Source organism: Salmo trutta, chromosome 7 (assembly GCF_901001165.1).
Source record: "Salmo trutta chromosome 7, fSalTru1.1, whole genome shotgun sequence".
In the NCBI taxonomy this organism is placed as follows: Eukaryota; Metazoa; Chordata; class Actinopteri; order Salmoniformes; family Salmonidae; genus Salmo; species Salmo trutta.
The window spans coordinates 55,574,128-55,586,608 of record NC_042963.1 but is presented as its reverse complement, the minus strand read 5'-3'; the positions used below and the strand labels follow the sequence as shown (position 1 = coordinate 55,586,608).

At 40.8% G+C, this 12,481-nt stretch overlaps 1 protein-coding gene across 3 annotated transcripts in view; it reads left to right on the top strand.

The window, feature by feature from the left end:
• atp8b4 (ATPase phospholipid transporting 8B4) overlaps positions 1 to 11,365 on the top strand; it is a 50,372-nt gene extending 39,007 nt beyond the window's left edge. For 2 of the 3 annotated variants that reach the window (XM_029757395.1, XM_029757394.1), the window contains 7 exons: positions 2,951 to 3,174; positions 3,568 to 3,651; positions 4,102 to 4,347; positions 6,122 to 6,260; positions 6,470 to 6,600; positions 8,829 to 8,978; positions 9,292 to 11,365. In XM_029757395.1, coding sequence (XP_029613255.1) covers positions 2,951 to 3,174; positions 3,568 to 3,651; positions 4,102 to 4,347; positions 6,122 to 6,260; positions 6,470 to 6,600; positions 8,829 to 8,978; positions 9,292 to 9,522 — 1,205 coding nt within the window. In that variant the 3' untranslated portion in view covers positions 9,523 to 11,365. Of the gene's footprint in view, positions 1 to 2,950; positions 3,175 to 3,567; positions 3,652 to 4,101; positions 4,348 to 6,121; positions 6,261 to 6,469; positions 6,601 to 8,828; positions 9,055 to 9,291 lie in introns of those variants that run through there. The other variant, XM_029757396.1, reaches the window with a different exon arrangement.
• The last annotated feature ends 1,116 nt before the right edge of the window (positions 11,366 to 12,481 follow it).

Sequence of the window (12,481 nt, the reverse complement as noted above, 5' to 3'; positions counted from 1 at the left end):
ATTTCCTGTAATTCTACACATTTTGCCATGGGGTGGGGAGAAATGTCTGCAGTTTTAAAGCTAATTTCCTGCAATTCTACACATTTTTCCATGACAATTGACATGGTAATATGATATCTGAGTGAGCGTTACTAACAAAATCAATACAGGCCCCCTGGAAGTCAAGGCGCCTGGGCAAATGCAATATGTACCTGATCGGTAATTCAGCCATGAATTTTCTACAAGTTGCGATCGCTAAATTAGTTTTCTTAGTCTAGCCAGCTATCTAAAAATGGTGTGACTGTCAGTAAATGATATATAACAAAAGGAAGACTGCTGATGCACAACCCAGTTTGGTTTCGAAATTGCACCTTCTGCATTCTACTATTCTAACTCTCAAACGCTGCGAAATGAAATACCATGAGGCGTAGAGACGCAAGAGATTCAACTTCACTGAGTTCGCCCCATTAGTTTGCACTATATAAACGTTTTTTTTCTGTGATTGAATGAACATTATATCAGTCCCCTTTTTAATGCAACAATCCAAAACAAATTGTGATTTTGTCTGTGATTTTTGTTGTAGGCAGAGCCAGAGCGCAACAGAGTAGAATTCTATTGGCGGGGTAACCCAAGAGCGGTCTTTCAATCACCCCCGAGGGAATGCGCTTTTCAGATCAGTTCAGAGCGCACACATTTGTTGGTATTCTTTGCTAGTTAGCGAGTTATTAGCCCAGTTATAGATAAATATAGGACAGCAATGGGGAGTTTCTGCTTCCTACAAGAGAACAAAACGTGTTGGCTACATTTCAAGCCGTCCTTGAAAAGCCAGTCAGCTAAGAAGCGAATATCTTACTTAAAGGGGCAGTGTTGTATCTCTATCTCAATTCAAGGGGCTTTATTGTCATGGGAAACCTATGTTTACATTGACAAAGTAAGTAAAATGGATAAACAAAAGTGAAATAAACAATCAAAAGTGAACAGTAAATATTACACTCACACAAGTTACAAAATAGACATTTCATATATCATATTACTATGTACAGTGTTGTAACGATGTGCAAATAGTTAAAGTACAAAAGGGAAAATAAATAAACATAAATATGGGTTGTATTTACAATTATGTTTGTTCTTCACTGGTTGCCCTTTTCTTGTGGCAACAGGTCACACATTTTGCTGCTGTGATGGCACACTGTGGTATTTCACCCAGTAGATATGGGAGTTATTCAAAATTGGATTTGTTTTTTCGAATTCTTTGTGGGTCTGTGTAATCTGAGAGAAATATGTGTCTCTAATATGGTCATATATTTGGCAGGAGGTAAGGAAGTGCAGCTCAGTTTCCACCTCATTTTGTGGGCAGTGTTGCACATAGCCTGTCTTTTTTTGAGAGCCAGGTCTGCCTACGGTGGCCTTTCTCAATAGCAAGGCTATGCTCACTGAGTCTGTACATAGTCAAAGCTTTCATAAATTTTGGGTCAGTCACAGTGGTCAGGTATTCTGCCACTGTGTACTCTCTGTTTAGGGCCAAATAGCATTCAATATGTCAAGTAATTATTTTTTGGTTTTCTCATGATTTGGTTGGGTCTAATTGTGTTGTTGTCCTGGGGCACTGTCTGTTTGTGTTTGTGAACAGAGCCCCAGGACCAGCTTGCTTAGAAGAAGCCAGGTTCATCTCTCTGTAGGTGATGGCTTTGTTATGTAAGGCTTGGGAATCGCTTCCTTTTAGGTGGTTGTAGAATTTAACAGCTCTTTTCTGGATTTTGATAATTAGCGGGTTTCGACCTAATTCTGCTCTGCATGCATTATTTGGTGTTTTACATTGTACCCATAGGATATTTTTGCAGAAATCTGCATGCAGAGTCTCAATTCGGTGTTTGTCCCATTTGGTGAATTCTTGGATGGTGAGCGGACCCCAGACCTCACAACCATAAAGGGCAATGGGTTCTATAACTGATTCAAGTATTTTTAGCCAGATCCTAATTGGTATGTCAAATTTTATGTTCCTTTTGATGGCATAGAAGGCCCTTCTTACCTTGTCTCTCAGATCGTTCACAGCTTTGTGGAAGTTACCTGTGGCGCTGATGTTTAAGCTGAGGTATGTATAGTTTTTGTGTGCTGTAGGGCAACGGTGTCTAGATGGAATTTGTATTTGTTGTCCTGGCGACTGGACCTTTTTTGGAACACCATTATTTTGGTCTTACTGAAATTTACTGTCAGGGCTCAGGTCTGACAGAATCTGTGCAGAAGATCTGGGTGCTGCTGTAGGTCCTCCTTGGTTGGGGACAGAAGCACCAGATCATCAGCAAACAGTAGACATTTGACTTCAGATTCTAGTAGGGTGAGGCCGGGTGCTGCAGACTGTTCTTGTGCCCTTGACAATTTGTTGATATATATGTTGAAGAGGGTGGGGCTTAAGCTGCATCCCTGTCACAACCCACGGCCCTCTGTTTTTGCCAATTTTTGTTGTTTGTGTACTTGGATTTTATAATGTCGTATGCTTTTCCACCAACACCACTTTCCATCAATTTGTATAGCCGACCCTCATGCCAAATTGAGGTAAAATGCTTTTTTGAAGTCAGCAAAGCATGAGAAGACTTTGCCTTTGTTCTGATTTGTTTGTTTGTCAATTAGGATGTGCAGGGTGAATACGTGGTCTGTCGTACGATAATTTTGTAAAAATCCAATATGACATTTGCTCAGTACATTGTTTTCACTGAGGAAATGTACAAGTCTGCTGTTAATGATAATGCAGAGGATTTCCCCAAGGTTGCTGTTTACGCATATCCCACGGTAGTTATTGGGGTCTAATTTGTCTCCACTTTTGTGGATTGGAGGGATCAGTCCTTGGTTCCAAATATTGGGGAAATTGCCAGAGCTGAGGATGATGTTAAAGAGTTTAAGTTTAGCCAATTGGAATTTGTTGTCTGTATATTTTATAATTTCATGTAGGGTCTCTCTCTCTCTTTCTGTCCAGCTGCTCATATAGGTGTAGGTATATCAGGTCAGGAGGGCATGCAGGCTGTGCTAGCCTCCGACTACTCCTTTGCCCAGTTCCGCTATCTGCAGCGTCTCCTGCTGGTCCACGGCCGCTGGTCCTATTTCCGCATGTGCAACTTCCTGTTCTACTTCTTCTACAAGAACTTTGCCTTCACCCTGGTGCACTTCTGGTTCGGCTTCTTCTGTGGTTTCTCAGCTCAGGTAATTAAAAGTGACTATATATATATATATATATAATTTTTTAAATATATATATATATATATTTTTATATTTTTATATATATTTATATATATATATATTTTTTTATATATATATATATATTTTTTTTTTGTATATATATATTTTATATATATATTTTATATTATATTTATTTATTATATATATTTTTTTATTTAATTTTTTATTTTTTGGGGAAACGTAGGAACGATATGTACTTACGGTAGTTTTCTTTGTTCAAAGTCTCTTGAAAATAAACAATAATCAGATACAAATACTATTGCATTGGAGCACCATTAAGCACATCAACGTTTTATATTTGTAAACATTTTGTATACATTTTTTTTTTCTTCACTTTATTCCTTCTTCTGTTCTTAGACGGTTTATGACCAGTGGTTTATCACTCTCTTCAATATAGTCTACACATCCCTGCCAGTTCTGGCCATGGGGCTTTTCGATCAGGTAAGAACTCGTATAAACTACATACAATGGCAACCCTCCGAGCCATCTTTCACTTTCCTTTACTCACTTTCTTTCGTTTTTTTTTTTTTTCTTTTCAAGATTCTGCCAAGTCATACAGGTGAATATGTAATGTTTTTAGATCCCATTTTTCCTGTGTCCTAACAAAATATCCTTAGGGACTCTAAACCTTTAACTACCTCTACCCCACCTAAACCTTAATTATTACCCTTATCCTGACCCAACTCCAACTCAATATCATTTAGAGCCGGTAAACTGACCAGGACACAGGTTAAGCCTAGTTCTGAACTAAAAAGCCTACCCAATGGTGAAAGTCCATTAAAGTGCTTATTAGTCCAGGACTTAAGCTAAATCTGTATCCGGGAAACCAGACAATGTAGTCCAGCGTACACAAACACACACACCTCTCATCACAACTCTTTTCATCCCCAGGATGTGAACGAAGCCAACAGCCACCGCTACCCTAGCCTGTACCGTCCAGGACAGCTCAACCTCCTGTTCAATAAAAGACAGTTCTTCCTGTGTACGCTGCAGGGGATGGGTACCTCCTTCCTCCTCTTCTTCATCCCCTACGGAGCCTTCTGCCTCGTCGTCAGGGACGACGGATCACACATCTCAGACCAGCAGGCTTTCGCCGTCATCATATCAACATCCTTGGTCATAGTGGTGAGCGTTCAGGTAAGAGACATAGTCAGATGGCTCATTCATCACAAAACCCACTGATATTGCCAACTACTTTCATGATTTTTTTAATTGGCAAGATTAGCAAACTTAGGGATGACATGCCAGCAACAAACACGGACACTAGACATCCAAGTATATCTGACCAAATTATGAAAGGCAAGCATTGTAATTTTGAATCCCGTAAAGTAAGTGTGAAAGAGGTGAAAAGATTATTGTTGTCTATTAACAATGACACAGGGGTCTGACACATGGATGGAAAATTACAGAGGATAATAGAGGACGATATTGCCACTCCTATTTGCCATATCTTCAATTTAAGCCCACAGGAAAGTGTGTGCCCTCAGGCCTGGAGGGAAGCTAAAGTAATTCCCCTACCTAAGAATAGTAAAGCCCCCGTAACTGGCTCAAATAGCCGACCAATCAGCCCGTTACCAACTCTTAGTAAACTTTTGGGAAAAAAATGTGTTGTGTTCTTTAATGGAAGCCTCTCCAACAAAATCCAGGTAGAATCTGGAATTCCCCAGGGCAGCTGTCTAGGCCCCTTACTTTTTCCAATCTTTACTACCGACATGCTGCCTTGGCAGGAACTAATGGGGATCCATAATAAACCCCAGGAAGAGTAGCTGCTGCCTCGGCAGGAACTAATGGGGATACATAATAAACCACAGGAAGAGTAACTGCTGCCTCGGCAGGAACTAATGGGGATCCATAATAAACCCCAGGAAGAGTAGCTGCTGCCTCGGCAGGAACTAATGGGGATCCATAATAAACCCCAGGAAGAGTAGCTGCTGTCTTGGCAGGAACTAATGGGGATCCATAATAAACCCCAGGAAGAGTAGCTGCTGTCTTGGCAGGAACTAATGGGGATCCATAATAAACCCCAGGAAGAGTAGCTGCTGCCTTGGCAGGAACTAATGGGGATCCATAATAAACCCCAGGAAGAGTAGCTGCTGCCTTGGCAGGAACTAATAGAGATCCATAATAAATACAAATACAAGCCTGTTATGTCTGTAGGCATGGCTTTATTTACATTTTCTGCTCTATAACCAGCTCACATCTACAGTATGTTAGGTGTTCAGGTGACTACGGTAGGTTTCTTGTTCAATCCTTCCTGGGTTTGTGTTAAGTTTTTGTTTTGATACCTCGTGCCTTGGTTGCTATGGCAAAGGTATAAATGATTAATCAGAAGAAAAATAAGAAAATGCCTCCAGGCTCTGTTAGTGGGAGATGGCCAGGTGAATGTGTCTCGGCTGTCGTAGAGAGGGGACCAAAGTGCAGCGTGGTTGTAGTTCCACATTTTATTTAATCCGTGAAACTTTTGCAAAACATAAATAACTGAATATGACAAAAACAACAAACCGTGACGCAGAGAGAAACAAACACTACTCAAAATATAATAACCCACAAATCCCAGGAAGAAAAACCCCTACTTAAATATGATCTCCAATTAGAGACAACGAGGACCAGCTGCCTCCAATTGGAGATCAACCCCCCAAAAAACCCCACATAGAAATAGAAAACTAGAACTAAACATAGATATAGAAAACATAGAAAAAAACACAAAACACCCCCCTGTCACGCCCTGACCTACTCTACCATAGAAAAGAACATCTTACTATGGTCAGGAAGTGACAGAATGGTTATTCTCAAACACTGCATTATAAACTAACTAACTAACTCAAATGTAACTTACTGATGTACAAGATATGAACATGTCACTGTTTACTGATATGTGATATGAACATGTAGTTGTTTTGTTCGGTTACAGATTGGATTGGACACCTACTATTGGACAGCTGTGAATCACGTATTTGTGTGGGGTAGCCTGGCTGTCTACTTTGCCATTCTATTCGCTATGCACAGTGACGGCCTCTTCAGCATGTTCCCCAGCCATTTTCCTTTCATTGGTAAGTGAATCAATCAATCACATGTATTTATAAAGCAGTTTTCACATCAGTGCTTTACAGTAACCTAGTGTAATTCAGTAACGTAGTGTAATACATTAACCTAGTGTAATTCAGTTTTAAGTCTTGAGTACAATAATGATAGATGAAATTGTACAAATATGCAGAGCATTTTTTTCAGTCAGAGGGTATTTTTGTTGTGGTTTTTCCAGGCACAGCCCGTAACTGCCTGACTCAGAAGAGTGTGTGGCTGGTTATAATGCTAACCACGGTGGCGTGTGTCATGCCAGGCTTGGCAGTCCGCTTTCTGAAGACAGACCTTTACCCCACTCTGACGGACAAGGTAAAGGGAACTTGATTGACAGACGCTGTAACCACTAGGAACAGGAGGAAACATCACACTAAACCAATGAAAAGAGAAGAAATCAAAATCATTGAAGTAGTTCTTCTTCTTCTCAATTTCTATGAGACATACGATACAGGAAGTATTCACATCCCTTGACTTATTCCACATCTATGAGACATACGATACCTTCAGGAAGTATTCACACCCCTTGACTTATTCCACATCTATGAGACATACGATACCTTCAGGAAGTATTCACACCCCTTGACTTATTCCACATCTATGAGACATACGATACCTTCAGGAAGTATTCACACCCCTTGACTTATTCCACATCTATGAGACATACGATACCTTCAGGAAGTATTCACACCCCTTGACTTATTCCACATCTATGAGACATACGATGCAGGAAGTATTCACACCCCTTGACTTATTCCACATCTATGAGACATACGATACAGGAAGTATTCACACCCCTTGACTTATTCCACATCTATGAGACATACGATACCTTCAGGAAGTATTCACACCCCTTGACTTATTCCACATCTTGTTGTGTTACAGCCTGAATTCAAAATGGATTACATGTTTTTTCTCTCACCCGTCTACACTCAATACCCCATAATGACAAAGTAAAAACATGTTTGTTTTTTTTACATTTTAGCTAACTTATTGAAAATGAAAAACAGAAATATCACAATTACATAAGTAAACTCAGCAAAACAAGAAACGTCCTCTCACTGTGAACTGCATTTATTTTCAGCAAACTAAACGTGTGTAAATATTTGTATGAACATAACAAGATTCAACAACTGAGACATAAACTGAACAAGTTCCACAGACATGTGACTAACAGAAAATGGAATAATGTGTCCCTGAACAAAAGGTCAAACTCCAAAGTATCACTCCAGAGTACAGGCCTCGGTGTAACGCTCGTTCCATCGACGATAAACGCGAATCCGACCATCACCCCTGGTGAGACAAAACCGCGACTCGTCAGTGAAGAGCACTTTTTGCCAGTCCTGTCTGGTCCAGCGACGGTGGGTTTGTGCCCATAGGCGACGTTGTTGCCGGTGATGTCTGGTGAGGACCTGCCTTACAACAGGCCTACAAGCCCTCAGTCCAGCCTCTCTCAGCCTATTGCGGACAGTCTGAGCACTGATGGAGGGATTTTGCGTTCCTGGTGTAACTCGGGCAGTTGTTGTTTCCATCCTGTACCTGTCCCGCAGGTGTGATGTTTGGATGTACCGATCCTCTGCAGGTGTTGTTACACGTGGACTGCCACTGCGAGGACGATCAGCTGTCCGTCCTGTCTCCCTGTAGCGCTGTCTTAGGCGTCTCACAGTAAGGACATTACAATTTATTGCCCTGGTAACCGAAAGGTTGTTGGATCGAATCTCCGAGCTGACAAGGTACAAATCTGTCGTTCTGCCCCCCGAGCAAGGCAGTTAACCCACTGTTCCCCGGGCGCTGAAGACGTGGATGTCGATTAAGGCAGCCCCCCACACCTCTCTGATTCAGAGAATGTGGAAGACATATTTCAATTGAATGTATTCAGTTGTACAACTGACTAGGTATCCCCCCTTTCCTCTCTATCATATAGTCAGCAGACAAAGCCATTTGACACCCGAAACATGCACAAGAATAATTTAATATTAAATTGATTACGACAGTAGCCAGGTTATGCAACAGTCTGCTTATCTTAATTGGCATTAGGACAAAATTGAAGTAAGCATATGATTAAGCACTGATTGAAACATCTGTTTGTCTCTGGTTGTCTGAGCAATCTTTCAAATTATTAGGACATGTAAACAGCTTAACCAGCGTTCCAGCGGTGTATTTGATCTGAACATGTTCCAGAACCTGTCAGCTCAACCTCCCTCTTTAATACGCGAGTGAAGTGAGTTCGGAAAAAACTGAAAGTATGCATCTTATAATGAGTTTTCACATTACAAACTTTGTATGTCCGAACTCAGAATCAAATAGGCTTCGCAAAAATGTCACTAAAATAAAATGGTCGCTGTGGTAGAGCATTTATTTTGATTGGTGATTTTCTGTATTTATCAGAGTGCTATCAGGTAGCCTGATTTTCAGATGTGTCCATGTCAACAGGATTATTAGGGAAATTGTTCTTCTTGCAAAGCATGTAAACGTTTTAAACAAACTATTTATATGAATCTGACAATCCACAATAACTCTCTGTTGTTGTCCTCCTTCCTCAGGTGCGGTGCCTGCAGCAGGCCAGCAGAAAGCTGGGTCCTAAGGAGCAGAACCTGAGACGTGTTCGGAGGACCAGCTCTCGGCGCTCAGCCTACGCCTTCTCCCACCAACAGGGCTATGGAGAGCTTATAACCTCAGGGAAGAACATGAAGGTCTGTCAAATAAACTAATACAAAAGAAAAGTATGTCGTGTAGTGCCAAAACATCAGTTCTCCTCTCTTCATTCTATTAAAAAAAAAAAAAAAGGGTTCCCCTTTGATGATCCCTTTTGGGTTCTAGATAGAATACTTTTTAAGTTCCACGTCGAACCCTCTGTGAAAAGGGTTCTACGTGGAACCCAAAAGGGTTCTTCAAAAGGTTTCCCCCATGGGGACAGCAGAAGAAACCTTTAAGGTTCTATATACAAGAGTGTAAGCCTAAATTTAAAGTGCGTAACTTTACTTTATTTTTCAAAACAACATTAAGGTCACCCCCAGCACCGCTGCCCCCTCCCCATCCCTGTCCCCATCGTCCCCTGGTAGGGTCCGCAACAGCAGAAGTTTGATAGAGGGCATGTCGAAGAGGAAGGGGGAAATACCGGTAGCCTGCGTCTCTGCTGAGGCCTACGGAACATCCGGAACCTCGGAAGGCAACACTAGAACTCAACAGACTGTAATGGACTCTAATGGTGCTTCCAATGGGGCAGTTCAGACATGACCCTTAAGCCTAGTTTTTAGATTCCTAACAAGCTGTTTAGAGTATAAGATGAACCTGTGTATCTACACCTGGCTCAGTGAGTAAGAGTTAGAACATGGTGCGGTCAACATCAGGTGGGGGGGGGAGGGGTTTGATTTCCCATATTGGATCGATCGGCCACATATACAGGTAACTGCCAAAATAATGGAAACACTTGTTGTAAATTTTTTATTTTTTTATTTTACCATTATTTTACCAGGTAAGTTGACTGAGAACACGTTCTCATTTACAGCGACGACCTGGGGAATAGTTACAGGGGAGAGGAGGAGGGGGGATGAATGAGGGTTCTGACGGCTCTGTTGCGGTGCCTTTTCCTGCCATGGTTTATGTCCACTGAACCCCCTTGGAGGGCGAGGTAAACTCCAATAAATACACAGCCATTCTGAGTCATCAACCTGTGGTGAAGCATTTCTACCCTGATGGGAGTGGTCTCTTCCAGGATGTCCCCTATCCACAGGGAACGAGTGGTCACTGTGTGGTTTGATGAGCATGAAAACGGTGTAAACCATATGACATGGCCGTCTCAGTCATCAGATCTCAACACAATTGAACAACTTTTGGGAGATTCTGGAGCGGCGCCTGAGATAGCATTTTACACCACAATCAAAGAAAAAAAACACCAAATCGAAAATTATTGTGGAAGAATGGTGTCACATCCCTCCAATAGAGATTTAGGCATTCATAGAATCTATGCCGAGCTGCATTGAAGCTGTTCTGACGGCTCGTAGTGGCCCCGACGCCCTGTTAATACACTTTATGTTGGGGTTTCCTTTATTTTGGCAGTTACCTGTTTGTCACTGTCAGCGTTGACAGTTCTGTGAGTCACTTTGGATAAAAGCGTCTGGTAAGTGACTATAATGTGGGCACTGGATAAGCAGCACGTCAGAGAGTAAGTCAAACTCAATCATCAGAGGATATGACCGTACCAGCAAGCAGACTCCAAAAGAACCAGCACAGGAATATCCAATCAGTTTGCATTTCTGGGATCAACTCATGTTCAGAAAGATCACTAAAGGCTCTAGTCCATCTAAATCAGTGGAGCATTTACAGATATAAATTCGAAGGTCATTTTTACTATTGAACCGTCATCTGCAGTGTTTACCGTGAATGCAGTCTCCGCTAACATTGCCTTTCAATTGAAATCACACTGTAACACTTAATTTCCACGATACGGATTGAATAGGGCCCTAAGCATTGGAGTTTTGAGATTTTTGGTGGAGATCTCCTTTTTAATAAATGTAGGAGTAGATTGATTTTTCAGCAGCCTTGGCTGGACAGGTATGAGTTTGGTATCATAGCCACCTGAAACAGTGATATAATACAGGTATGTATGCCAGGCTGCTTTAGGAAAACATTAAGCACAACTCTATCATTGTTAGAACACTGTGTTACAAATCATATTTTGCCGATGACTATGAATATGCAAAATGTTATTTTTCTAATTTTTTTCTGGTTTTGCACATACAGTAAGTCATTGTGATAATTAGAATGCTGACTGAAAGAATGTTCCTGAGGTTTAGAATGCTGACTGAAAGAATGTTCAGAATGTTCCTGAGGTTTAGAATGCTGACTGAAAGAATGTTCAGAATGTTCTTGAGGTTTAGAATGCTGACTGAAAGAATGTTCAGAATTTTCTTGAGGTTTAGAATGCTGACTGAATGTTCAGAATGTTCCTGAGGTTTAGAATGCTGACTGAAAGAATGTTCTGAATGTTCTAGATGCATGTTTTTACCTTTAATGGAGAGAGCATAATTGTGCCTTTCACAGTTCCTTCTGTTAAGGAATAAAGCATTTATCACACGTCTGAACATAGACATAACCGTTCAATAGTCACAGGTGGTTGGTGGCACCTTTATTGGGGAGGATGGGCTCGTGATAATGGCTGGAGCGGAATAGGTGGAATGGTATCAAATACATCAAACACATGGTTTCCAGGTGTTTGATGCCATTCCATTTGCTTCATTCTGCACATTATTATGAGCTGTTCTCCACTCAGCAGCCTCAACTGGTCAAGGTCTTTGTCATATGTTGGCTTTATCCTTCATTTACATTTAAAGGTGCAACCTGCAATAGTTACAGGCAGCTGTTCAATGGTCGTTGTGTACCAATTGCTTTTTAAAGAATATCATGCTGATGGTCTGTTAAACCGTAAAGCTCCATCTATGAATTTAGGACTGGTTTAATTTCTCTAGCGCCATCCCTCAGCTTTATGGCAAAAACAGTGGTGGGGCTGCCGTTCGGCTGAAAAGTGCATCACAGATTGAGACTTTAAAACGGTATGAAGAGAGAGCTTTCCTGTCAACTTCCTGTAACGAAGGGTAATCCATACCGTAGGGAAGCTCAATGCTAAGACTCTGGCTGTCAGCATTCTACAGTCTAATTTCCCTATTGGGTCACACACACACTCTAATACACTGTCAACCTATCAGACATGAAAACATGTTTTTAGGCTTATGCTTTGAATACTGAAATTCAATACAATCATTTACATTTGTTAACATATAGAAAATGTTTATTTTTTTGTTTTTAAGCTAAGAATTAATTTCTTCTTGGATGTATCATTTTATATTTGTTTCTACCGACAAAAATGAAACACTGTAATTTTATTTGTTAATGTCCGCTTCTTTGAACTTGGAAATAATGTTTTTCAATGACACTGTGTGTTTTTTTATACAAATATACAGCTGTTCATATTGTTGTCTGTTTCTGTGGAGATAATGCAAATGGAACAGCCAGACAAAAGTAAACAAAATCCCTTTACTCCTTAATTCCTTCGAAACATACAACACAGCAATGGAAGGAATGTAGTACTGCGCTGTGTGGGAAATGATTGTATTTTATATAGCACTGTCCCTTACTAACTGAAATCATTACACTCACAGAATAAAGAAAAGTCCCCTTTCTCATAAAGAAGTTGATC